This window comes from Xenopus laevis, chromosome 4L (genome assembly GCF_017654675.1).
Source record: "Xenopus laevis strain J_2021 chromosome 4L, Xenopus_laevis_v10.1, whole genome shotgun sequence".
Taxonomy (NCBI): Eukaryota; Metazoa; Chordata; class Amphibia; order Anura; family Pipidae; genus Xenopus; species Xenopus laevis.
The window spans coordinates 72227658-72254302 of NC_054377.1; the positions used below are offsets into that span (position 1 = coordinate 72227658).

The 26645-nt window shown below is 36.9% G+C and overlaps 1 protein-coding gene across 1 annotated transcript; it reads right to left on the reverse strand.

Annotated features, from left to right (window-relative positions):
- Positions 1–840: 840 nt before the first annotated feature.
- spata1.L (spermatogenesis associated 1 L homeolog) lies at positions 841–22251 on the reverse strand. Its single transcript, XM_018258152.2, has 13 exons — positions 22097–22251; positions 19863–20568; positions 17162–17268; positions 16282–16399; positions 9296–9349; positions 8213–8546; positions 7010–7148; positions 5892–5952; positions 4957–5077; positions 4299–4424; positions 3496–3674; positions 1776–1874; positions 841–1684 (listed from the first exon to the last, which is right to left on the reverse strand). Exons 2-13 carry the CDS (start codon positions 19911–19913, stop codon positions 1583–1585), a joined length of 1491 nt encoding a protein of 496 aa, XP_018113641.1. The 5' UTR covers positions 19914–20568; positions 22097–22251; the 3' UTR covers positions 841–1582.
- Between the last annotated feature and the right edge of the window lie 4394 nt (positions 22252–26645).

Here is a 26645-nt window from a genome sequence, read left to right on the forward strand (position 1 = left end):
CTCTCTGCACAGTGGGTTGATTGGTACAGACACTATTACTGCTTGAGCTAGGTGACAACCTGCTTGGGTTTCCTATCATCGACACACTGCAGATTCAGAACACACAGCAGGGCTGCTGAACTCCTCTCATGGTGAGAGATGCAACTCCTGCTGGTAGCAGATTTTGGGGCCATCCTCTCTGTAGTTAGAGGCAGCCTAATACTCAGTGGTGGATATAATGACATAGTACTGATCTCAAGTCTTCAATGAGAAACTGTAGAGCATAGTAGTGATCTCTTATGGAATGCTGGCTTTGAGTATTGCCTTGTAGTGATGTTTGTTTATTTGATAAAATGTGAATTAAATGCTGTGGTGATTTTACCCCATTTCTGGCTCCTGGTGTTTCATTAAGGTACTGTATGTAACAATGGGGTTCAGTGGGATGGCTGAAAGCGAAGGGTAATTGAGGCGTTCCCAAGTCGGGGGCTTTGTTTAGTATACACAGATAAAAGATGGATTGCAAACCTACAGCAATTGATTGTTTGGGCTGCTGCTTAAGATTTGTTGCCTGCAAGTGAAAAATCTAATAATACCTTAACTTTGGTGACAGTGTAAATGGCTGTTGGTGATGAGTTCTGTGAGCCTCCTGATCAGTGAGTCTCTTCCTGCGCTTCCTACTCACTGTTCGCTCACAGAACTAATTGCGAACACACTGTTATAACTCACTGATCGATTTAACAGGAGGCTCACAGAACTGATCGGGGGAAGACGCTGGCAATTTATGAGAGACTATGAGGGCTGATAAAACGATACTCCCGCGTACTAGGCGCTGATCCAGGACACCATGTGAGGACACAAGAATTTATGTTGAAATGTCGGCTTTATTGGAACAAACACACAGGGAATCTTGCGGTGGGTATGCTGGGCTGACTTACGTGTTTCTTGCTGGATCTCCCGGCACTTCCTCAGAGTCCTGGACACTTTTTATGGTGAGTCAGGGAGAAGGGATCTCGCTGGCCCACAATCTATTAAAATGCTTCCTATTACACAGGTAGTATGTCAGATCTACTGGGTAAAACAGTACTGGTATGGGGCTGGAAAGAAGGGAGTGTTCTGTAGCCTAACAATAATCTTATTGCAGGCAGAAATTATATGCTTGCATATCCAGCATTGACTATATGCTTAATATTAATAAAAATTATGTTTCCGGTACTCTTCACTCATTGTGTTGCTCACAGACAAGTTTTTCATCTGAGTGTGGCTCACGGGGTGAAAAAGGCTGGGGACCCCTTCAATAAACTAAAAGAGAAGTTTTTAGAATTTTTAGTTTTTAAATTTATCATTAATATTAAAAAAAGATCAGACTTACTGGCACATTAAACTTACATCCTTATATACATACAGTATGTTATACATAGAAAACGCCAACAGCTACCATATCAAACATGCATGAGTATTTACAGAAAAGATCAATAAGTTCCATATTTTGTCATCCTCCAACTCCATTCAGTTCAGTGCAGACAAGGAACTGTATAAGCAGAATCTTGGTCAGACAGAAAGTTACCGCAGAGAGTGTTACCACTCTCTACCGCAGACTGCTAGCTCACTGGGCAAAAACTGGTGGGGTGTTTAATGATGACTGGGCTTTCTTCTGTGCCAGCTCTGCCTTGAGAACATTCAGTTCAGATGATGCTTGTTTCCTCATCTGAAAATACAAAATGAAGTACCGGTTTAATATAACAAATGCTAGTTATTAGGTCCACACTCACATTTTTCCAGGGAGAAAATCAAATTACCTTGATTTCAATCAGAAGCTTGATCCTTGCATTCTCTACTTTGCGTTTAAGTTGATTAAGTTCATGCTGCTTTGTAGTTATTGACATTATGACAGCATTCTAGAAAGAGACACAAATTGTCTTTACTCTAAAATATATTTTATATATATTAAGTTTTCATTTTCTCTAGATTAACTAATAAAATAAATGGATTAAATAAAATCAGATTGGGTCGGTTACTGCCATCTGATTTTCTCTTGCTCAACTCAAAAAGGGGCATTTTGAGGACATCTGGAATTGCCTGGGAATGAAGTATACACAATTTTTAAAAATGTGTATTTCTCAAATACTTTCAAATGATGATGACATGATGCAAACAAGTCTGTAGCATCCTTGGACTATAGGCTACCATAGTTCAATGCTCTACATTCACTTTAATAAATGATCACTTTCCTCTGACATTGATGTACTGTAGGTGGCAGTATGAGAATGAATGAGCCAGTCAACACTTGAAATGCTAGAATGTGGTTATGACATGTTGCTATTAGCTATTGCCAATAAGAGAAGCTGGAAGTACCCCCATACATGTCTAATGACAAAGCACACCATAACACTGATCCCATAATTATATTTTAAAAATAATGCAAACCATAAAATTTCCATGCAGTAGCCACAGACCAAGGAAAGAGGGTGTTCCATATCGGAGGAGATAAGCAGGTCTGGCAATAGAGAAAGTCTAACATATGGAAGACTCTGCTGAGGTCAATCTGTTTCAGGATGTTTTAAAATAAAAGGAAACTAAATCCACAGCACATACTAGGCGCACACTTGAATGGCTGAAGTTTGCTAAGAATATATTATACATCATCAAGCTTCTTTCCAAAGCAAACACAGACACCATTTAATTTCACTCATATTTATCAAAGAGTGGAGTTAAGAGGTCGCCACAGTGATCTAGAGTGAAATTCCGCCACTCTCCATTCAATTCCATGGGATTTTGAAAGGCGTATTTATCAAAGGATGAACTTTCACACATTGATAAAAACTTGTTTAAAAAATCCCATAGAAATGAATGGAGAGTGGCGGAATTTCTAACTTCCCTTTTATGATAAATATACCCCATGGAGTCGCTAAAGTAAATACTTTTTGCATTTTATGCTACTAAACCCCAGCAAATAAGGCACTAAAATTGTATAAATATATCAGGACCAGTAGTTATTTTCTTCTTAATAGCTACTGGTGCCTATCATCTTGTCCCTGCACATCTCACAGGAATATTTGTGGCCATGGAATATAAGGTTGCCAGCTAGCTGGAAAAAAAAAGGTATGGATCTCTTAACTGGCATCCTGGTATTTGGAACACTCCAAAAACCAGGATGGCTGGGGCAGGGGGCATACAGCTATGTTCTCACATAGCTGTGATTTTGCTGTATTAGGTCTCTATTACTATATAATGGTGTCAATTACCTGTAGTTTATTCCAGTGTTCATGACAGAGAAGAACGATAACAGACATAGGGCTGGCATTTTTCCCAAAGTAGCTGGTAATCACCTCCCACACCTTTTGATACAGGCACCACATTCATGGTGGGGCTTCCTTTAATACCTTGCGTTAGCATTGACATGTACACATCCTGTATTCTTTATGATTTAGCATATTATACCTTTAAGAAAATAGTGCATTTATATAGTCATATGCAAGGAAATCAAAGTGTTCTACTGTAGATCTGAATTTGCAGTACCTTTGAATTTGCAGCTAAAGCTGGGGCTTTGGAACACTTTCTGCTATCTCGGGCAGCAAGTTGTGTCATTAGTTTCTTGTAGTAAACCTCCAAGTCATTACGCTGCGTGTTAAGAGTCTCTTCAAGCAAAGATGTGACTTTTTTTCTTTCAAAATATTTCTTTTTCCAGGAATTTCGGGCTACAATAATAGGGAGAAAATTTGACTGTTGGTTTAAAATCAAAACACTTAATAATTCAAGTGTCGCTATACTGTATTATTAGATCATTTGTTTATAATAAAATTGGCATGATTCATTTTTGATGGCTATGATGCTTATGTCCAGTATAGAGAAAGCACTCCTTATTTGAGTTTTAGGTACTTTTTATCACAAGTAACTTGCTACGAGAATTTTGGAGCTGTATGTAACATAAATTATTATATATCTGAACAGAGGCATAAAGAATTTATTATTTGGCCAACTGCCAAAAAATTTCAAATCTACTTTCTGTCAGATTGGTGAGTTGTTATCTAGTAATGGTGGACATATCTAGAGATTTTTAGATTCTTTGTGAGCAACATTAAGGGGGTTATTTATTGAGAAAATTGAGCTTTTCAAGATTAGTTTCACAAAAAAAAAATTGAATTTTTCAGGAAAAAAACCCTCAAATTTTTCAAGATTTATTATGCCCCGAAGCTGCTAAAAGTCCAAATCCAAAAATACCCCAGCTAAAACCTGTCACACACGGGCCTATAAGCTGCCGACTTTCAGCATCTTTTATCGGCCCGTGTATGGCCAACTTTAGACATAGGTTATATCAATACCTTGGTGTCTCTTTAGCTTGTATTGTTCAATTAGCATCTTTGCTTTCCTGACCAGCTCTTCCCTAGTTTTCTCCATTTGCATTCTTTCATCTTTAAGCTGGTTCAGCTGTTGGGTCAGAGATACCTCTGTACAAAGAGAGAGAGATGGAGATGTTAAAGGATTTAATATATGGTGTTTATAACAAGCAGAGATGTTTGAGATAGGATAATAATTGAGATTAAAGGAACTGTACAATATTAGATTGTGACTTAATGGATAAGGATCCTGTTTCCCCACAAGTATTTCATCCACATCATCCCTGTCATTTCTAGTTTTTTCAACTCATGCCTAAGTATTCTCAAAATATCAATTGCATTCTACTTTCCTTGTGTGTAAGACTTTAAGGCCCATCTTTTGAGAGAAGTATACACCCATTTTGAATATATTTCAACTTCATTGCTATAGCACTCTTTACATCAATTTGGCTCCTACCTGGTCCCCATATAAACTGCTAGAAACGTATTCTACCTATTTCACACTGCCCCTTCCCCAGTACATATGCAAGATGTATGTATTGTACATGGCCATGGAGGATGCTGGTGCAGTACTTTAAAAATAAAGAAAGCAAACAAAACATTACAGCAAAAGTATTTAGCAGAACATTTAATTGAAACCTACTTTGTACTGCAGCCTTGGGGACTGGAGCTTTGACTGTAGGTAAAGTCGGCAGGGGTGGAGGGGATGGAGGAGCATGGTATTGTGCAGGCTCCAGTAGAGGTCTAAAGGAATTATCACCAAACTGTAAACACATATCATCAGATGTGCAAAATATACAGAGAGATGCAATATATAGACCAAACCTGGCAAGTTTAAAAATATGCATTCCACATTCAATTCCAGACCAAATCTAAAATATATCTTCTTGGCAACTTAGTTTTTGCAGGTGACATCAGACCATTAGCACTACTCTAGGTAACTAACAGTGCTAAAAACAAAGAGGCTGTAACTCAATTTAACTTGGTCATAACAAAATCCATTGTGTTTGTGTTTGAAATTCATCATATGAATTATTTTAAATATAAAGCCTGAACAAAGGCAATTCACCAAGACACCATCAACACCTTTTCTTTACAATCTAAATCTTAAATCTAAATTTTAAATTTAAATGAAAACTATCCTAGAGTTCATCCATTTAAATGCCTTTTAAAGAATAGAACTATCTGTTTTTAAAATATTTTTTTTTTTATAAGACCAACTCCTACAACTTTAATTTAGGACAGTTACATATAACCACTGGCATATATGTGGGAGTTGTGAACATGGTTGCCGTTTCCTTGATAGATGTCATTTGTATTCCGTTCTGTTACCTAGAGAATCTGCTAATTTATCTCTTTGCCCCCTTTTTACTTCAAAGGATTGAGGATTAATACAGTATATATTTAAAGATAAAGTGTTTAAGGTTTTATCCAAAGCACACTGCTCCTAAATGAAAATGAAAGCCTTTTCATTTGTTTTGTCTCAAACAAATATGACAAATATAGATTGCAAATTGCCACCAAATAATGTCTGTGTAAAAGCCTTTTAATCTGTAAATAGTTATTGAAATGTGTTACCTGATCATTCCTTTTTTCACTACGGCTCATGGTAGAATCTGAAGGCAAAAGTGGTTCTAGGCTAAAAACATAAATAGATATTAAAGTTACTATCAGCATGGAATTGTGTATTCTCTTTGTCTCATGGAAAATCAACAGACAACAATTCCAACACCGATTCACTGGTTCTGCATCCAATGTTGTCTATATTATAATGAGTGCTAAGTGGCTTCTTTATAGGAGAAGACTGGGCAGAAGCTAAGGAAATGGAAAGCCTCATGGTATCATACATTTAAAACCAGTTTCATGCATGAGATAAAAAGTGTTACTGTTGCAGTAGCAAGAAGTGTGAAAGATCAGTGGTGTTTTAAGAGGACTTTGATAGGGTAACAAAAATGTTCTGTTTTTGTTAAGGATTGTAAAAGGACCTAAAACCAAGAACTACATTTTTTCCTGTTTTTTAACATGTCAAATATTTTCATAATTTTAAAGAGATACTGACCAGAAATTAAACTCTTTTTTACATCTATGATAATATTGCCTTTGGAAGCAATTTATAACTTTCCCAAAAAGTATTTGCACAATGCTTTTACATTACCTGTCTGATGCCCCATGTAACCTGTTAGAGGAGGCTGCCATATTTGTGCAACAGAAAAATAGATAGATAGATAGATAGATAGATAGATAGATAGATAGTAATATATGTGCCTGTGTGTGTGTCTGTGTGTGTGTGTATGTTGTGGGAATACACTCAAATGTTAGCCTTAGCAATAACTTATTAAAATAGAAAGGCAGTGACATCCAGGTAATTTTAAACAGAAATCCATCTGTTTTATTCGCATCAGAATTTTTAAAGAGAGAAAGTAACAGTAACTAACAGAGTTTGTTTATCAACTGGAAGAGCCTGCTCCATTTGGGTGACTGGCCACCCAGGTATTGCTCTTTACAGCAAAGTTTTAGTAGCCCCATCTAGGCAGTTAGTCCATACCTCAGTTTCTAATAGACTTAGAGCTCTCTCAAAAAGTACCTCAAACATACACACTATACTGTATATATATGAGAAGTCTGAAAAGAACACAAGTTTCTCTTCCCAACTGGCATTATAATTAGAAACCTCACTTACAATCCGTTCCTTATACCTGTTCTTCTGCAAATGATCAGGTTCTCGTCCACCAAGTGATTCAGGAATACCAGAATCGCTTGTTGTGTTTCTTCCTTTGCTTTGTTTTGCATCAATACCATTTTCTGTGATTTTACTAGCAGCTGTTGGCATTTTTCCTAAAAATATGTTAAATATAATAACGTGTGTGTTATTTGGAGCACAATATAAGGGAAAACACAGAGCTGAAGCACAATGGCTTTACCTATTTAAGCACAAAACTATATATTCAATACTAACACCTTAATATGTCCTACAGATGTTTTTTTTGGATCTGCAGTATTGAAGCTGTTGGTCCCCAACAAAGCCCTTTCAACCAGGACAAACTTTACATATAATAATAATATAAAATATCTGTTATTAATTGTTGTAATTTTTCCTTTTTGTTGTAAATTGCAACAGCACCAGTAGGGTATTTTAAACATAAACCATAATACCTATAGGTTAAGATGGAGGAATTGATATTATTACTAAACTAAAAAGATTATACAAGCATAACAACATATGCTTTAATGCACATTTTTCTATAAAACTGAAAGCACTTACATATAATTCAGCCTGTGTTATATTTTAATCTGTGCACACATACTATCACTTTCATGCCACAACTACCAAAAAAGCATATAATGATGTTTCCAATCCAAATACACAGGAGTGGCATTCCTATATTGCTTGTAGCTATGCAGCTTTTATCAGTGTAATCAAGAGCACAGGTACAGGGCAAACTGAGATTGGCAGACTGCTATAAAAGAAACAGCTTACACTGGCCTTATTGGTGAAGCCCCCGTGCATTATTATTAGGTCTATTGCACACAGTATGGCTGATCTATTGACAAAGATCCACTTGGACTTTTATTTCAGAGCGCTTGATTTGTATTGATATTCTTTAAATTAATATATTTATTATCCTGTTTTGTTTTGGATAATTGGCAGCTCAGTAAGTACAGTAATTTATTCTCCACCTACTATTCTAACAGTTCAGTAATTATTTCATCACCTGCTATTTTGTTGGCTTGTACATATTTATTTTTCAACCATTGAAATTTCTAACTTGCTAAAAAGGCATCCTGCAATTTCCACATTCAAAACACAACATTATTTTAATGTATTGCAATTGCCAGTTCTGCTCAACCCCAAACTGATATATTTGTGCATCATTGAACCCTCCCATATATGTATATACCTTGTCCCATAAGCAAAATATGTTTCTCTTTGTTTAGATTTTGTTCGTCAAGGTGCAGTAGATTCATGCTTTTCGCCATGTCTTGTTCTTTTCTGGTAAATGTGGAAGTAATGTCTTGTTTTTCTTTTCGAGACAATATTGGTTCTTTAATACTTATTTCACTAATTGGATGACTTATAGACTGGATGCTGCTTTGTTGGACCAGCCTAGATGATGATTTGTTGGATGAATTATATTCAGGACTATACTGAGGTTCATCAGAAATGATGGATGATCCATATGTACTTCCCTCATATTCTGCTCCCATAAGTAGATACAATTCTGGTTGGGTAGCCTGAAAAAAATATTCAAAATTTTTACTCAGTTAAAAAAAATACAACATGATTAAGAATGAAGTGCCTAATTGTGATATAATTGTTTTGCAGTGATCATGAAAATAAACAAAATACAGATATTAAAGGAGAACTTAGCCCCTACCCATTTCCAATCAGTCTACTCACTGCACAGGTCCATCTGCCCATCTTGAACCACATCATCTAGGTAGGTGCCTTAGAGCTTTCCCCGTACCCTGTACCTCTTTAGAAAATGAGGGAGCCTGGGCAAGGAATAAGTTGTGGCTAAACATGGCATTTATCATGCTCTGGTCAAGTAAACAGGTTTGTGACAACCATATGATGTACACCTGAAAAGTTTGTGGACCACTGGGCTATAGTTATTGGGTGGATCCAGTGTTCTTTGTATATAGTTCCTGTGTTTTGGTTTTTACATCCGAGTGGCAGAATAGAAAAATGCATTTGTTTCAACAAACTCTTTGGCATACAAATAGTTATTTACTATTGACAATGAAATTTACTATAAATAAAAAAAATCTTTATGGTAGAGAGAACAGTGTAATATTCACAAAAACAATTCTATGCAGAGAGGAAAAGAGCAAGATGTGACATCTCCCTTAGAATGGAGTTCATTGATTTTCAAAAGTTTTCCATTAACCTAATGATGAAATGCTCTTTCAAACACAAATAAGCCGATTTGCATTACTAGACGATTTCAGAACTGGCCTATCATTATTGCTCATATACTTACATAAGGTGGAGCAAATGACTTCAGTTTTAACTCATGTTCTTGCTTTGCTTTTACCTAGGAGCATCAACAAATATGTTACTGCATGATATTGTTATTCCTACATAGACAGTCACCTATTTCATTTTTATATATTCATTTATGGCATCTCAAAAAAAACCTTATCTGGAAACATCCAAGTTCTGAGCAATCCTGATATTATATCCCATACCTGTATAGGTTAGATGGGAATCAAAAAATCCATAGAGCATAATATTTCACTACATGCTAATTGTTTTCAGCGACCTGCTATTATTTGTGCATGAAATTATTCTCAGATGACCAGGGTCAAGAGCATCACCTTTGAACTGCAGGAAATAGATGCATACCTACAGGTACAAATATTATTGGAAAGAGCTACAGTAGTTGCTCAAAGACTGTAGAAGCAGATATAAAACATAACCAGAATTTATACATGTAAATAAAAAAGAGAGATATAAAATGATCACTTGTAACTTCATAGTGTATAGTCTGTGTACTTTATAATCTTTCCTTACAGTCTGTATTATGTTGGACAAACAAAGCAAAGTGTGTCTACCAGAAATATTTGAATATCAGTTCATATGAATATCTGATTAGAGATTTGTCAGATATGAATTGGGAAGGATGCAGAATACATCAGATGACAACATCAATGAGTAAGCAAAATGTAAGCAAAATGGATATGGTTGCATTCTGTGGCCCAAAATAGCTGCTTATATGTTTTCGCTGCTTATACAGTATTTTAAAAGCAAACATTTCCTAGAAGCCAGTTATGCTTATTAAAGGTGTAGTATGTATGTATTTCTTCTTTATATTTTAGAAGACAAAAAGATGATTTTTAGCAAACTTCAGAGCTTTTTAAGTCTACAATCATATTGTAAACATTATACAATAAACATTGCTATGAATTCTGGAACATTGTTGTCATATATTTACGTTATGCAACAGCTTTGGGACTTTTAAAGTAACAGCACTGAGAAGCTGAGCAAATATTTGGCCACAAAACAATTAAATGACGTTGCCTGGATGCAGAAAAGCAGATCTTGTGCTCACATTCAAACAGGAAAGAAGTGAGTCATAGCAAATAAAGGTTCAAAATACAGCTTGCTTTAGTAAGAATTGCTAAGTAACCATTCGTTGGTTTCTGATGCATCATGTATTTAGAATCATTTAAGCGTGTCTCTCTACTGATGATGCATGCAGTTGTAAGCAGGTTGGAATAGTTATGGAAATGCTTCAGAGACAATGGGACACAGAAGTAAAGAAGCAGAGAAACCAACCTGGTTAGGGTGAGATCAGCTAAAAAGAGCCAAAAAGCCCTTCACATGCATGACATGCAGTGTAAAGCCATCTGAAAATAGAAGGTATTTACATGCCTCATGCTATAGACATAGCAGTAGATACTGTATTTACACATAGAAGTACAGAAGTTAATCGGAATGAAGAGAAAGGAATTTAACAACTTTAAGTCTAAGCTGCATTTAATGAATATAATCACTATGATAAATGTTTTAAAACAGCAATCCGGAAGGCAAAGATAGAAAATGGGGAGTGCATTGCGGCAGAGGCTAAGACTATCCCCAAAAAGTTTAAGTATATTAATAGTAAAAAGGTGTTGTCACGATCGGCTCCCTAAATACAGAACAAGTGCTTAGCTTCCACCTGTAGCAGTCGCCTTTGGCCTCTGGAGGAGCCCTCAGCTACTCAGCTAACACCAAGTCTTAATAAGAGAGAGCCAAGCAAGAGTTTTGGACAGGCAAAGGGGCACGGTCGTTATGGAGGTTTTGGACAGAAGGCAACAGTTCAGGGAATAGATGAAAAGCGTAGTCAGGAAGGCCGGGCAATGAGTTTGAACTCAGAGCCCTTTTAAATATTTGAATTTCGCGCCACAAGGCGTGATGGCACTGCACATAAAACCCGGATGTACGTAAACCCGGACGAAAAGCGTAGTCAGGAAGGCCGGGCAATGAGTTTGAACTCATGCCGCGCACGCCCTAGTGATTACCTGTGTGGCATGCGTCCCTGCAGGAGGCGCAGCGGGCGTCCTCGCCAGCCCACTAGACCACCAGGGTGAGTGTTCGTTACAGATGTGAGTTGAGAGTGTGGCTCCTTTAAATAATGGTCCCAGTATGGTTGTAACAAATAATAAAAAGGCAAATGTGCTAAATCAGTTCTTTTCTTCAGTGTATACAATAGCTGCACTGTTGGCTCAGCTCAATCTAGTCAATGGCTGACTCAGGATATGGTTCATAAAGCTTTACTAAAAATGAATGTGAACAAGGCCCAGGGGCCAAATGGAATACACCCCTGGGTACTAAGAGAGCTCAGCTCGGTTTTAGACCAGCCCCTATTTCTGATTTTCTCAGACTCTCTTAAATCTGGTATAGTAGCTATCGAATGGAGGAAAGCTGATGTAATTCCTATATTTAAAAAGGTATTATGATCTCAGCCTGGCAATTATAGGCCAGTAAATTTTACATCCATGGAGGGCAAATTATTTGAAGGCCTGTTAAGGGATTATATTCAAAATGTTGTCCTGGTGAATGGCATTATGAGCAGCAATCAGCAAGGCTTTATGAAAGATAGGTCATGTCAGTCAAATTTGATTGCTTTTTATGATGCTGGACAGAGGAGGAGCAGTAGATGTGTTCTATTTGGATTTTGCCAAAGTGTTTGATACAGTGCCCCACAAACAACTGATTTCTAAAATAAGGGCTTTTGGGTTTAATGAGGGCGTTTGCACTTGGATAGAAAACTGGCAACAAGATCAGCGTACAGAGGGTGGTTGTTAATGGTACACTTTCTACTTAAGTAAGGTTCTTAGTGGGGTCCCTCAGGGTTCTTTGTTGGGTCCACTTTTATTTAACTTGTTCATTAATGATTATGGGGAGGGTGTTGTAAGTAATGTATCAGTGTTTGTAGATGACACAATACTATCCAGCCCAATTAATTACATCCAGGATGTGGCATCCTTGCAACATGATCTTGACAAACTGGCAATCTGGGGAGTTATGTGGCAGATGAGAATCAATGTTGATAAATGTAAAGTTTACAAGATGTAAAAATATACAAGCTAATTATAACCTTAATGGAATTGCACTAGGAAAATCCATAATGGAAAAGGACCTTGGAGTCCTTGTAGATAATAAACTTGGCTGTAGCAAGTAACGCCAGTCAGCAGCTGCAAGGGCACACAAGGTCTTGAGCTGTATTAAAAGGGGCATATATTCGTGGGAGGAGGGGGTTATTCTTCCGATGTACAGAGCGCTTCTAGGGCCCCATCTAGAACATACAGTGCAGTTTTGGTCTCTAAATCTCTAATGGGACATTACTGAATTAGAGAGGATGCAGAAAAGGGCAACTAAGCTGGTAAAAGGTATGGAAAATCTCAGCTATGAGGAAAGATTGGCCAAGTTGGGGTTGTTTAGGCTGGAGAAGAGGCACTTGAGGGGTGATATGATAACTATGTATAAATATATCATATAATAACCTCTCTAATGCTTTATTTACCAGTAGGTCCTTCCAGCTCACAGATGTGGAATTCTCTCCCTGAATCAGTTGTACAGGCTAATACATAAAATAGTTTTAAGAAGGGGTTGGATGTCTTTTTGCAAATGAGGGAATACAGGGTTATGGAAGATAGCTGATAGTACAAGTTGATCCAGGGACTGGTCCGATTGCCATCTTGGAATCAGGAAGGATTTTTCCCCCCTCTAAGGCAAATTGGAGAGGCTTCATATGGATGTTTTTGCCTTCCTCTGGACCAACTATTAGTTAGGCAGGTTTTATATAGACTTAAAAGGTTGAACTTAATGGATGTGTGTTTTTTTTCAACCTAACTTACTATGTTACTATGTTAATTTAGTGAATGATGGTAAATTGTTGTGATTTACAGGTATAATATGCCCCCTAGATTAGTAAGGGTTTGCATACAGTTTATGCAGGGTTTGCTCGTAGTGTTTTAGTGAGAAGTGCAGCAGAGCCTATTGCAGTGTGGAGAATAGCTCTAGGAAGGACAGTGTGGGTGTGGTGTAGTAGGAATAGTAGGTGAGATGACAACAGTATTGTAGTTAGAGGTGCACAGATGCAATTCAGTTATGTGTTATCCCATAATAGTGATCCATTTCACCAGTCATCCTGAGATGCAACCAAATTGGACAAATAAGATGACTGGATGCAGGACGTGAATAGGCTTACCCTAAAACCAATGTGGCCATCCATGTATATAAATCAGACATTCTTTCCTTTGCCTGTGAGTGACAGCTTTGAGCAGCATTTCCTAATGTGAACTCCCAAGCAAACATTATCCAAATACATTAAAGCAGAGAATGGCATTGAAATGCCCTGCAAAATTATGTTGATCTATAACGCTGTTATTGATGGAATAAACTCCACTATTTAAAGCTACGTGCATCCAAACACACTTGAACTTTATGCCCGTCCTGCCTCTTATTTTGAATGGAGTGCAAGTGTGCATTATAAAGCAGGGGAACCCTGGAGATTTGAGATGGTCATAACTCCAGGGTTCCTATGGAGGGCTGCGTCTGCGACTTGCATTTAAAGATTTCCGCACAGATGACATTAATGCTGAGCAATGACAATGAGGACATCCTAACTTTTCAGAGCAATTCCATCCAATTGACATTATTTGAACAACTACTCCACTGAATAATTCTTTACCTAAAAAGGGATCCTGGATAAAGTTTTGAGGCACAACTGTTTGTGGCTTTAAAATGGACTCCTAGAACAATAAACGGCACTTACAAATTAACTGAACCACTAATGGCCAAGCCTAGGACTCCAGATGTAACTTCTAGCACCATCATATTCCACTTCGTTGTCTACTCAATCCACTCAGTGAAAATAAAGTGAAGTGTTACAGGTGTTTGCTTTGTGAACGACTTGTGGTTTCCACACTGGGCAGCTTGCTTGGGCATTGTGCCAATTGCTTTAGATACCTAAGCAAGCTTGGATGCCAAATAGCAACCTTTTGTTAATAATTTATAGTTAAGGGACTAGATCACGTGTTTCACTAGATATTGAGCTTAACTACTAGCAATCATTACAGAAGCCTATTGCTTGTAATACTGGGCACATTGCATTAAACTTTTACATTTACTTTTAGTTGTATGTAGACAGAGATATTCAGTTGGTTTTCTATCTTTATTATTTGTGTTTTTTCAATGATTTAGCTTTTTGTTCAGATGTTCTCAAGGTTGAAATATCATCAGCTATATGTTGCTAGGGTCTAGCATACCCTAGCAACAAGGCAATAAATGATAGACTGGAATATGAATAGTAGAGGGCATGGATAGAAAGTAAGTAAAAAAAAAAGTAACAATAAAATTGTAGCCACATAGAGGTATATCTTTTCCCCTAGCAGCGACTGCCATTTAAAATATGTAAAGTGGCAGAAGAAGAAGGAAAATACATCTAAGAATATAAAATATGAAGACCACCTGAAAAGTTGCCAATAAAAGGAGATTTAGTGGTAGAGAAATAAGGCAAATAAATCTATGAATATTAAATATTTAAAGGTGATTAATAGATTCATTGCGGGCTGCAGCCAGTGAACAGCTGCAAAAAAAAAAAAATATTTAGCCTCGTATTTAGCTTTTATTGCTGTCTTTATTGGTTCAGTGACAACATGTGATACATTCATGCAAAACTAAGATGATTGCATGGAAAAAGTTTATTTGGAACATATGGATGGCCAGACGGAATTATGGATTTTGCTTTTAGCAGAACATTTGCTGCTAGGTGGGGCTTTATGGGAGACATTCACATTACACAGTGTTCTCTTGCATTCAAAGGAACAACATTTTCTTTTACCCTTTAATAGTAAATTTGATTCAAGCAGGGCGAAACTAGGGGTATTTGATTCAAGCAGGGCGAAACTAGGGGTAGGCAGAAGAGGCACGTGCCTAGGGTACAGCAATGGGGGGTTTCAGGCACATACCTCTTCCATCACTTACCCCTAGTCATGACTTCAGTGCAGTTACTGCCGGGTCTTCTTGTAGCACTCACACACACGTTTTTGCACATGTGTGCGGGGAACGGGGCAAGGTGGCCAGCTGGGTTGGCTTGGCCTGGGCCTTGAATTCAAGCTAAGATATTATTAATCCATATTGGTGGCAAAACAATATTTGTGAGTTTATTTAATGTTTCAATAATTTTTTAGAAGACAATATATGGAGATCCAATTTTGGAAAGATACCTTTTCCGGAAAGACCCAGTTCCTGAGCTTTCAATGTGTTAACACAATTAAGTTTATATGTGTTTTTATAAACACAGCAAAGTGTGTTTTTGTCAGTTCCAAATGCAACCCAAAATTTTATTGGTTTCTGAATGTGCGTCAAGCTAAAGAAATGTAGCATGCTAAATGTAGAAATGCTACTCTGAACGCTCATAAGTACAATTAGGCAGAATATAATGGAATTAATTAGCTAAAGTGTTTAGTAGGTGCGCTCAAACCTGCATCTCAAAAGCTGCCTGTGTGTAAGAGCCCTAAGGCAAGGCACACAAACATCAGCACATGGAAACAGCTGACACGATCCTATATGATGCTACACTTTAATTTTATTTATATGATAAACCACATTGGCAAATGGAAACCCTGTATGCTGAACCTTCAGTGTGAATTGTAGCTACGTGACTAGACGCTGTAGGGGTTACATATTACCCTCTTTATTCTCCTTTCACCAGGTTTTTCTGTAAAACCAGGACTACACTTCACTTTACTTTCAAATTGAGATGTTAGGGTAAAGCTAGCAATACGTAGACTAATGTGATAAAATAGGATTTTGAATAATTTTTTTGGGTGACGGGTCCCCTTTAAAGTAGTAGCATGGAAAACTAATGGTAAAAATACAAAGTGAAAGTCACTAACAACTCTACTAAAAACATGACAAAGTTTTGCAATTGGCAAAACTGTTTAATACAACCCATAACAAGGATAAGAACATTACCACTGCTAGGCTTCTTCCAACACATTTTAGGAATGCAAACTTATCAAGTACAATGTCATCACCCAGGAATTCTCCAAGTCTCTCTCTCAGTGTTCGCAGTTTCATTTCAGGTGACACCCTTTAAAAATAAAAAACATAGAAGAAGCACATGAAAAATGTTAAAATGTTTAGGTCAGATTGAAGTATCAAACGTGCATCAATGAGAATATGTACAATATGTAGAGAATATAAACAGGACCACATTGTTATACAGCTTAAACCCTTTATTCAGTCATTCTGAGAGAAAGGAAAGATGTTTTAATATCCTTCATGAAACGGCACCAATGAAAGGTAAATGGTATTCTGGATATTGAACCAAAATGAATCCGGTAAAGTAAGTCTGTGTTATACATAAAAAGGACTCAGCACCATGATGCAGCATCAAATAATCACTTTTTAAGCAAGAATTGCATGAAATTACCCATGCTAACAACATGATTTCCATTTATTTCTAGCTAATCCTGGCATTCTGACATAGGACTCTAAGCAGTCAAATGCCACAATATGGGACTTGTTCCATCAGCAAAATAAACTATTCCAGCCAGTTTAAAAGCACATCATTTTATGAAATATATATATAATAACATCAAATGGATCAAGAATGAATTAGGCATGCATTACTTACATTAAGAAATTGAAAAACGGGGGTTTTAAAAACAGAATCCATTTACTATGGTTACAGGCTGTGTTTTACCATTAAATCAAATTCCAACTAATGTAACAATGAAAGACAATAAAATTGTCTGTGTGGGAATAACAGCATTTAGATACTGCTGTAAAAGTTGACATCACTGAAAAAGTTGTTTAAATGTGGACTATTATATGATATCCTTATCCTTACCTTATAAACCCAACTGACATGAACTTATTGATCAAGTCCGTGGAAACATTATTTAACTTGAAGTTCCATAGATCTTCTGGGACTTGGTATATGTGAAGTTCAATCAACTGGAGACAAAAAAAAACAGGTGTTCAGACTATATACTCATTACTGTTGGTATGGTTGTAGCACCAACATGTAAAAACAGCACTATAAATATATGCACAATAACATACTGGAAGTTTAGCCTCGCTGAAGCATCTTTCGTAGATGCCAGTAGAACAGTACAGTTTGTTTTGATCACAAGATCATGCTGTTTAATTATACCCCACAAAGAATGACACAGCAGCAGCAAAGCTCTAGTGATTTGTCTTTCAGAGTGGCCTAAAAGCAAATCATACAATTTAGTCATATTGTGACCATGCTATATGTTCATCAATATTGGCTGTGGGCCCCCAAGTGATCTGGCTGTTCATGTGTGATCAAAGATGATCCTTCCAAGTGGGAAAAAATGGGATGATAACTTGATCCCCTGCTTGTGTGGTGACATTGGACTGGAACTTCATGGGACCACACTAGGTATAGCAATCATACTTATCAATGGCAACACAAAATCACTGGCACACAGGTAATGCTGTCAGGTTATACCTTGCTTGAATTTATTACAGCATGCAACATTTCGGGTTAACCCCCTTTATCAAGCATTGGGGAAGAGAGGTTGCCGATTCCTCCATTTGCTGTGCACCAGGGTATCGTTTCCTATGAAGGCCAGGGTGTGTGAGTACTTTTGGACAATCATACTTATCAGCTATTGTGTGGATCGGCTGTATTGCAATTCCGTCTTCCATGTGTATTAACAAAATGTACAAATGCAAGGCTAATGCATTTGTACATTGGTCTAAATTTCAACCCTTCCAAGGCAAGTCCAGCTGTCAATTTAACCTCACAAAATGAAATGTCTTTCTGACTTTTAAATGGTAAATGGATAGCATTCAGGATCCAGCAATACAGAATTTGCTCATTTATCAGATCTTCATATCCTCTTTCTAGCTAAAAAGGCATTAAACTCATTCTTGAACCCCACTAATAGATGAGTATATGATCAGTGTAATATTAGTTGCATACTTATTCTGCCATAGTTGAATTGTTGTCCCTTGGTTATTTTGCTAATCGGTGTCTCATTGCCTGGCAGACATGATACAGAACAGCAAAGAACTTTTAACCTTAACTCTCATCATAACTGACCTTCAACTTGAGTTTTAAGAAGAGCAAATAGATATGGAACCCAAATCCTGCCCTAATTGGCATTCAGATTAAACACCCTACTGAACCAAGCTACCTCTGGGGCATCACTGCTCACTGCCAGGGCCATATAGTGCATTTCTCCTTTTAATTTTAGTATAAAAAGGATATTTGCTTTGTGGATACAGCAAGAGCGGCCCTTTAAGGGTAAACATAAAAAAGATGACTGCCAGTGTATTTAGCAATCTGTGTATTGATTTTCACAAATCAACTAACTCTGTATAAAGTTTCAGTGTTCACTTCTGCCGCAATTGTCTTGCAGCCTGAATGTTCCCTATTGACTTTGATGGTTAAGCAAGGTCTGAGGGATGTAAAAGAAAATATACAAATTTATAAAGCCAGCCAGCTTTTTTTTTCTTTAAATTTCCACAATTACAATAAAGATGATAATAATATTTATTTTACTCAAGTAGAATTTCTCCAGCATATATTATTTTACACAGCTTTATAACAGGCCTCTTACACAATACTGATTTGGCCATCCTCCATGTCATATCTGTGTGCCTTGGTAAGACTGGAACCAGCCTGTCAATGCTCACAAAGAGTATGCAATTTCTGGCAGAAATACACTTTGTTTACATGCTGACAGTCAAATTTTAGTTCTGTCAGTGCACACAGATTGGGAGTGGATTGGGGCTAAATCAGTGTTTTATCCAAAACCACCCGCATAAGTTACTCTGTAATTATTTATATAAACATAAACACTTTTATAGATCTAACATACATATTTACATACTATTCCCTAATTCCCAATATGAGATTTATGTAATCCTCTTGGAGGGGTTTATATAGGAGGTGATACCTGCTCCCCTGAAGCAAAAGTGAAACAAAGATACAAGTAGAGGGCTCAGATGAAGTAAGCTGCTTACTAATATAAAGCAAAAAGTAAAGCAAGTGAAGATGATTCCAAATAAATCAAGCAGTGTCACTACAATACATATGTGTATTTTAATATTCACCCCCACTTCTAAATGTTAAATACTTCTTCAACTCAAATATATTTGCTACAGATGAGTAATGCTCAGTGAGCAGAATACAACTTCATACATTTCCCAGCAGAATGTACTTTTCATGGGATGTTAGTATTTAATGGTCAGCTCAATGGCTACAATTTAGACATCCTTGCTGAAGATGTATTATTCAGCATTGTTCCATACACGGGTGTTATACCCCTCTGTACAAGGGCCCTATAAAACACTTAATTCAATGTCATAAGAAACTGCAGTTCAGTTGTACAGTGGCTACCTACACACAACAAAAACAATTCTTTCCTTTTTGGGGATAGGTAGATAACACATGATACTGCACATTGTTTGAATAAGAACTGCCATACTCCAGACACTATTGTACGTTATATGCATAAATAAGTAATGGTAAATCAATAGTAATAGCCTGCTTAAAGCTGTAAATTATTGCTTACCCCTGCTGTAGAAGGTCGTGATGGGTTCATAGATACCAGATTGCTTTCCATATAGAGGAGAAACTGGTTAAATCCTCTTGCATTCCATTAAATAGCAAATCATTAGAGGCACCCTGAATGTACTTTTTAATGGCATAAATAATACCACCAGTCTGTTCAGTTGTCCACTAAATGCTGGGAGCCTTTGCTAGTTTGTATGCAAACGAAGTGATCGGCACCAGGCACAACTGAGCTCTTGTTAAACTGACACACCCAATACACAGGAATGTCCAGTACTAAATTGCCTCACAGCAGAACTCTAGATAAGCTTTGTTTTGTTATGCTTAGAAGCAGTTTTATAGTCAGGAGATTATGGTATAATTGTGCTTTGCTAGAAACTACTAATTATGTGCCCCAGAAGAATGAAATGCTTCAGCCAACCCAGGTTATACAACTCCTGCATTCAGGAAAGATGCAAAGAAAAGTTAAGATGGCCATACACATACTAATAACATTTTTATTTTGTTTCTAGTTTGTGCATATCGGAGACATCGAAACAAACAGCCATAGTACAAAGAAATCATTCAGGATGCATGATATAGTAATCAGACATGTTAGAAAATTTAACCTGACAAAACACCATTAGCCAGTGCATGGTGCATCAACAAATGAGGAAGTAAAAAGGAGCTGCAACTCTTCATTTCCTGCAGTTATGATCGCTGTTGGCCTGTAAGAAAATTACAATAAAAAAGGTCACTATTACACTTATGGCCACTAATAAAGCATATATATGTATTTATTCATAGTGAAAAACAAAGACATCAAGGGGCAGATTTATTAATGTTCCAGTTCTATGAAAATTTGAGTTTTCGAATTGTATTTTTTTGGTCAAACCTCACATTTTCAGGTTACAAAAAAACCTCTAGTCGATCGAGTTTTTTAAAAACAAATTCTAGTATTCGAGATTTATTATAACCCCCAACCCTGAAAATAGCTTGGATTCAAAAACACACCACCTAAAACCTGTCATGTAGAATCAATGGCAGAGGTCCCTTCAACCATTTGAAGAGGTTAACAGCCTGCTTGATGATTCAAATTTAAATGATTCGATCGATTTTTTTCACCAAGATCAAGAGTTTTCGGGTTGCAAGACTTGAACTCAAAGAATCAGGTTTTTTTACATTCGAGTAAGTAAGATACCATTTGAGTTTCTAGTTCATTCAAGTTTATTCGAGGTAAAACAACTCTTACACTTGACCTTGGATAAATAACCCCCCCCCCAAGTGTAAAAAAGTAAATCTCTGATATTCTTAATATGAAACATCCTGTGCTGCATGCATGAAATGAGAATTTTTCATTGTGTTTCATTTTTCTCTCTACCTGGAGAGCCAATAAAGAAATGTACACGGGAATGTAATAAAAAATGGTAACAGGAAAAATATTCACAATGTGACAAATTTTCCTTTTCTCAAATTTAATATAACTTTTACGAACCCGAAAATATGTTTAGCAACCGACAGTTGAAAAATAGTGCTTTTTATAGTTTGTGCCAGTGTGCAGTGTAATTAATTAAACTTTTTACTGAAAAAGTTAAGTTTGCTCCAAAAGATTACAGGGAATATGTAATAAAAGAGAAAATAATTTGCACAAACATTAGGCTGTTACTACATTGAAATTTTAATTTCAAGTTGTGCACTTTAAAGAATACTTGAAGATGGTGTAATATTTTGTAGCAAACATAAATTGTTCATTAAGAAATATTATTACATTACTGATGCAAACTATAACATTTCCAATCTTTCTTCCACTGTTGGAAGTGGTTGCTAAACAGTTTCTGGATTGGCAAAAACTATATTAGCTTTGCTCACTCAGAAGCATATAATTCTGCATTGAGAATCGTTTTTCCATTTCCGGCTTTTATTACATTCCCCCTGTATTGCAATGCAATACCAGTCCAATAAAGAATATTATATCGCAAACTGAGAACTTTTAGTCCTATTTGTGCACCTGTTTTTCTCTTCTTTGTCTTCATTATATTTCCCTCTTAATGTTCTATGGTATCATACGTTCAAAGAGGAGTTTGTCTCTGGTTATTTATACCTAGGAATGTGAGATTATCTTGGAAAATACAAATATATATATTCATGAATTCACATTTTTACTGAACTTGTTTTAAAAATACTTGCTGTGCATAGAGACATTAAGTAAAACAGATTATTCAGTGTGTGTGTGTCTTTTATCCAGAAACGGCTCACCTCTCTGCTGGCAGATAATCTAAATGGTATTTTCAATATAGGAAGGCCTTGCCCAGTGACATCCTGTTTTTGAGCAAGCTGTGTATTCTTATCCTGTTGGTGTGTTATGCTGTCACCTCATCTTCCTCTGCCTGTCATATAAAAATATTTCCTTTAGATTTACGAGAGACACTAGTAAACACAAGATGTGTACACATACAAACACTGTGTCCAGTGGTACCAAAAATATCACTGGAAAACAGGCTACAGACTAAAAGGCAGTGAGCACAAGGTCGCAATCTGTAATTTTCTGCACTCTGTACACTGCCTTCCTCTTTTCTAGCATTTCTATGGGTCTCTGCACTCTCTGCTACTTGTGTTCAAAAGCACTGTATTCATGAGAGTAGGGCAAAGCGGCAGAGGCCACAATGGACCCCTGACCTGTCCGTCTGTTCTATTGCAGTGCACTTTTACCACCTGCCCTATGGCAGCACAGCCATTTCCCTCCCAAAGTCTCTCAAAATGCTTTTCAACATCAAGTAAAGATGCTATCATATCCCTCTACAACATGGGAACAATCGTATAATATGACATAATTCACAAGATATTGTTTCTGCTGAGATGATTATGAATACAATCAAGTATTTTTGTTGATGTTCTCATAACACCTAAACCCCACATGTACAGGCAATAAATCATAAAAGATTATAGAAGAAGTTAATTTGTAACTCTATGAAGGGCTTTATTTTTCGAGATTATCATACACATAGTTACACAGATACATACATAGTTGAAAAAACACCAAAATCCATCAAGTTCAGCCCCTCCAAATGATTCCCAGTGCACATACTTAATACACGCACACTCACACTAACTCCTCTAACTGTAAAATTTAAGATTACATCGTAATATTTCTAGAATTAGGTCTATTAAAAAGCAAACCTTCATTTGCTGGTTCCTCCATTGTGTAGATAGACAAAAAAATAACAGAATATTTGCTTTTTCCCTGCTGTCATCAACCAACTGATCTCACTCTAAGGGTCCCACCGCTTCTTGCTTCATTTTTTTTACTTTTTACATATTTAAAAAATTATTTTGGATTAATTTTACTCTTTGCTGAAATACGCTTTTCCATCTCTATTTTAGCTTGTCTAAAGCACATTTTTCATTACCAACCAGTATCTTGTGGTAAAGAAACTAAAGTATGGAACGTCTCAGTTATGAGGAAACGTTTAAAAGTTTGGATCATTTACACTGAAGAGGTGCTTGGATGCCTTGTAAGAAGGTAAAAACAAGCTTAAAGCAAAGTTGCTCCAAAGACTGGTCCAATTGGGTCAGTAAGGACTTATACATCTGAAGCAAACTGAAAAGACTTCAGGGTTTTTTGCTTTCTTCTGAATAATCAGTAGTTAGGCAGGTTCACATAGACAAAAAGGTTAACTTTATGTAGTGAATCTTTTTTCAACCTCGACTTCTATATATGTTACTAGGTACAATATATTACTTTCCATTTGTGTGAATGGGAAGTACGTTACCTGTGGCTGGCACTGTTCATCATTAAAGGACAACGAAACCCTAAAAATTAAATGGCTAAAAATGGCATATTTTATATACTGAACTAATTGCACCAGTCTAAAGTTTCAGATTCTTAATAGCAGCAATGATTCAGGACTTCACCATCTTGAAAAGTGTCTGTGACAATCTCATGCTCAGTGGGCTATGAGCAGCTGCTGATAAGCTAAGCTTAGGGGTTTGCGCAAATTATCAAGCAGAAAATGAGTTTGGCCTGTAATATAAGATGATGCTACAAGGCTGATTATTCAATTATGATGCTAGTTGCAATTCTGATGCTAGTTACACTGATTTCTGGGCTGCCATGTAGTAATTATCTGTATTAATTACTAATCAGCCTTATATTCTGACATTTATATTAGGGATGCACTGAATCCACTTTTTTGGATTTGGCCGAACTCCCGAATCCTTCGCAAAAGATTCGGCCGAATACCGAACCAAATCCATATGCAAATTAGGGGTGGGAAGGGAAAAATGTTTTCTACTTCCTTGTTTTCTGACAAAAAGTCACGCAATTTCCTTCCCCGTCCCTAATTTGCACATGCAAATTAAGATTCGGATTCGGTTCGGCCAGGCAGAAGGATTCGGCCGAATCCAAATCCTGCTGAAAAAGGCCGAATCCTGGCCGAATCCCGAACCGAATCCTGGATTCGGTGCATCCCTAATTTATATCCTATATGTACTGTATATTGTGAGTTGGTCCCTAAGATGAGTAACTGACAGCAGCACTGAGCATGTGCAGTGAATCAGCAGAAAAGAAGATGGGGAGCTACTGGGGCACAGATCTTTAATGCTAATGAGCTGGTACAGAAGCCAAAAACATAATGCACAACATATCTAGCCTACTTTTTTAGTTAGGCTTTAGTTCTCCTTTAATACTTAGCTGACTAGACAAGTTTCTGTCACAGATTTTTCTCATACATAAAGAAGCTGCGGGAGGGGAAGGACATTTTGATGAACACACGATATTCATTGAATCTTATGGCATCCGGGGGTATTGTTGAGAGTTAGGGTAGCCAGAGCCTGTGTTTTGATATACAGCAGGGAAAATAAGTATTGAACACGACAACGGTTTTCTTAGTAAATATATTTTTAATGGGGCTATTGATATGACATTTACACCAGATGTCGTAAAAACCCTAATAATCCACACATACAAAGAAATCAAGTCCATAAACTATGCGTAATAAAGTGGAATGGCACAGGGAATAAGTGTTGAACACCTTTACTGAAATGTATTTAATACTTAGTAGAAAAGCCTTTGTTAATAATGACAGCTTCAAGACTCTTCCTGTATGGGGAAACTAGTCGCATGCATTGCTCAGATGTGATTTTGGCCCATTCTTCCACATAAAATGTCTTCAAATATTGAAGGTTCCAGGAGCCTCTTCTACGAACTCTGATTTTCAGTTGTTCCATAGATTTTCAATTGGATTGAAGTCGGGTGATTCACTGGGCCATTCTAGCAGTTTTATTTGCTTTTTTCCAAACCAGTTGATAGTGGCTGTGTGTTTTGGATCATTGTCTTGCTGAAATGTCCACCCTTGCTTTACCTTCAGCATTCTGGTAGATGGCAGCAGATTCTTATCAAGAATGTCCCAGTTAGTGTGCATAGAGGCCATGTTAGTTGGGTGCATTACGTATTGTTTTCTTTGATCTTTGAAACAACTGTACCTGCTAATTCAAGATCTTTCTGAAGCTATTCACGAGTGATCCATGGCTTTTGGACAACTCTTCTGATTTTTCTTTTGACTCATCTGTCAGAAATCTTGTGAGGATCACCTGGTCATGGCTGGTTTAGGCAAAATGATGTTCTTTCCACTTCTGGATTATGGCCCCAACGGTGCTTACTGGAACATTCAGAAGCATAGAAAAACATCTGTAGCCAATGCCATCAGTATGTTTTGCAACAATAAAGTTGTGAAGGTCTTAAGAGAGCTATTTGCTTTTACCCATCATGAGATGCTTCTTGTGTGATACTTTGGTTATGAAAAACCTTTTTACAGGCCATCAATTAGGATAAACCAGCTGATATTGATTCTTACTGATTGGGGCAGTATTCTAAATACTGACAGATTTCAGCAGATTTCTTGGCTTTCCATGCCTTTTTGCACCTCCTTTTATGCATTCAGTTCTGTGTCATTCCACTTTATTACACATAACTTAATCTATGGATTTATTTGTTTTGATTTCTTTGTATGTGTGGATTACGTGGAAATATACTTACTGAGAAAAATGTTGACATGTTCAATATTTATTTTCCCTGCAGTATACCCCTAAACTCTGTCTTGATGGAGAAATAGATCCTTAGGTATCAATATCCTCCATTAAATCTTCTTGTGGATTTACTTATTTGCACAATTGTAATACATGTATAATAATGGAATTATTATCATGCTCACCAATCAAATCTTGAATGACTTGAGTGCAGCACAATAGGCAAAAATCTGAAACTGTAACAAGTTACAAATGCTTGGTATCTGGGAGACAGGTTGTAACACAAGGTCTGTTTTGCAATCTGTTATATGTTCAAAGGAAAGGTTTTATTATGCATGATCATATTTCATGTACTCGTTTGTTAGAGCCACATCTTCGCTGACAAAATGTGTTTTTGTTATACTTCCTTCACATTGTTTTGCAAAACATGATTAATTTGCATTGATGTTGTATGATCAGGTAGAGCTGCAAAAATCCAGATGTGATGGGGCATTTACAACCAGAAGTGCAATGTGCCAAGTGCCATTTTGGATGCAAGATGCCAGGTTTTCCCACAATGCAGTATTTTCCCCAAATAATTAGTCTGAATGCTGTAATTGCTGGCTCTTACCATTAAAATGTGATATATAGGCACAATTCCACTGTTTATATTGAAAATGGCAGCTGTGGAAATCCTGGAGTTAGTGTCAGCTTAAAGGTGGCAGTAGATCCAGTGTTTCCCTGCATTAGTGCAAACACTTGCAAGTAATTCAGATCCAGAGGTAGGACGGATTTGCAACTG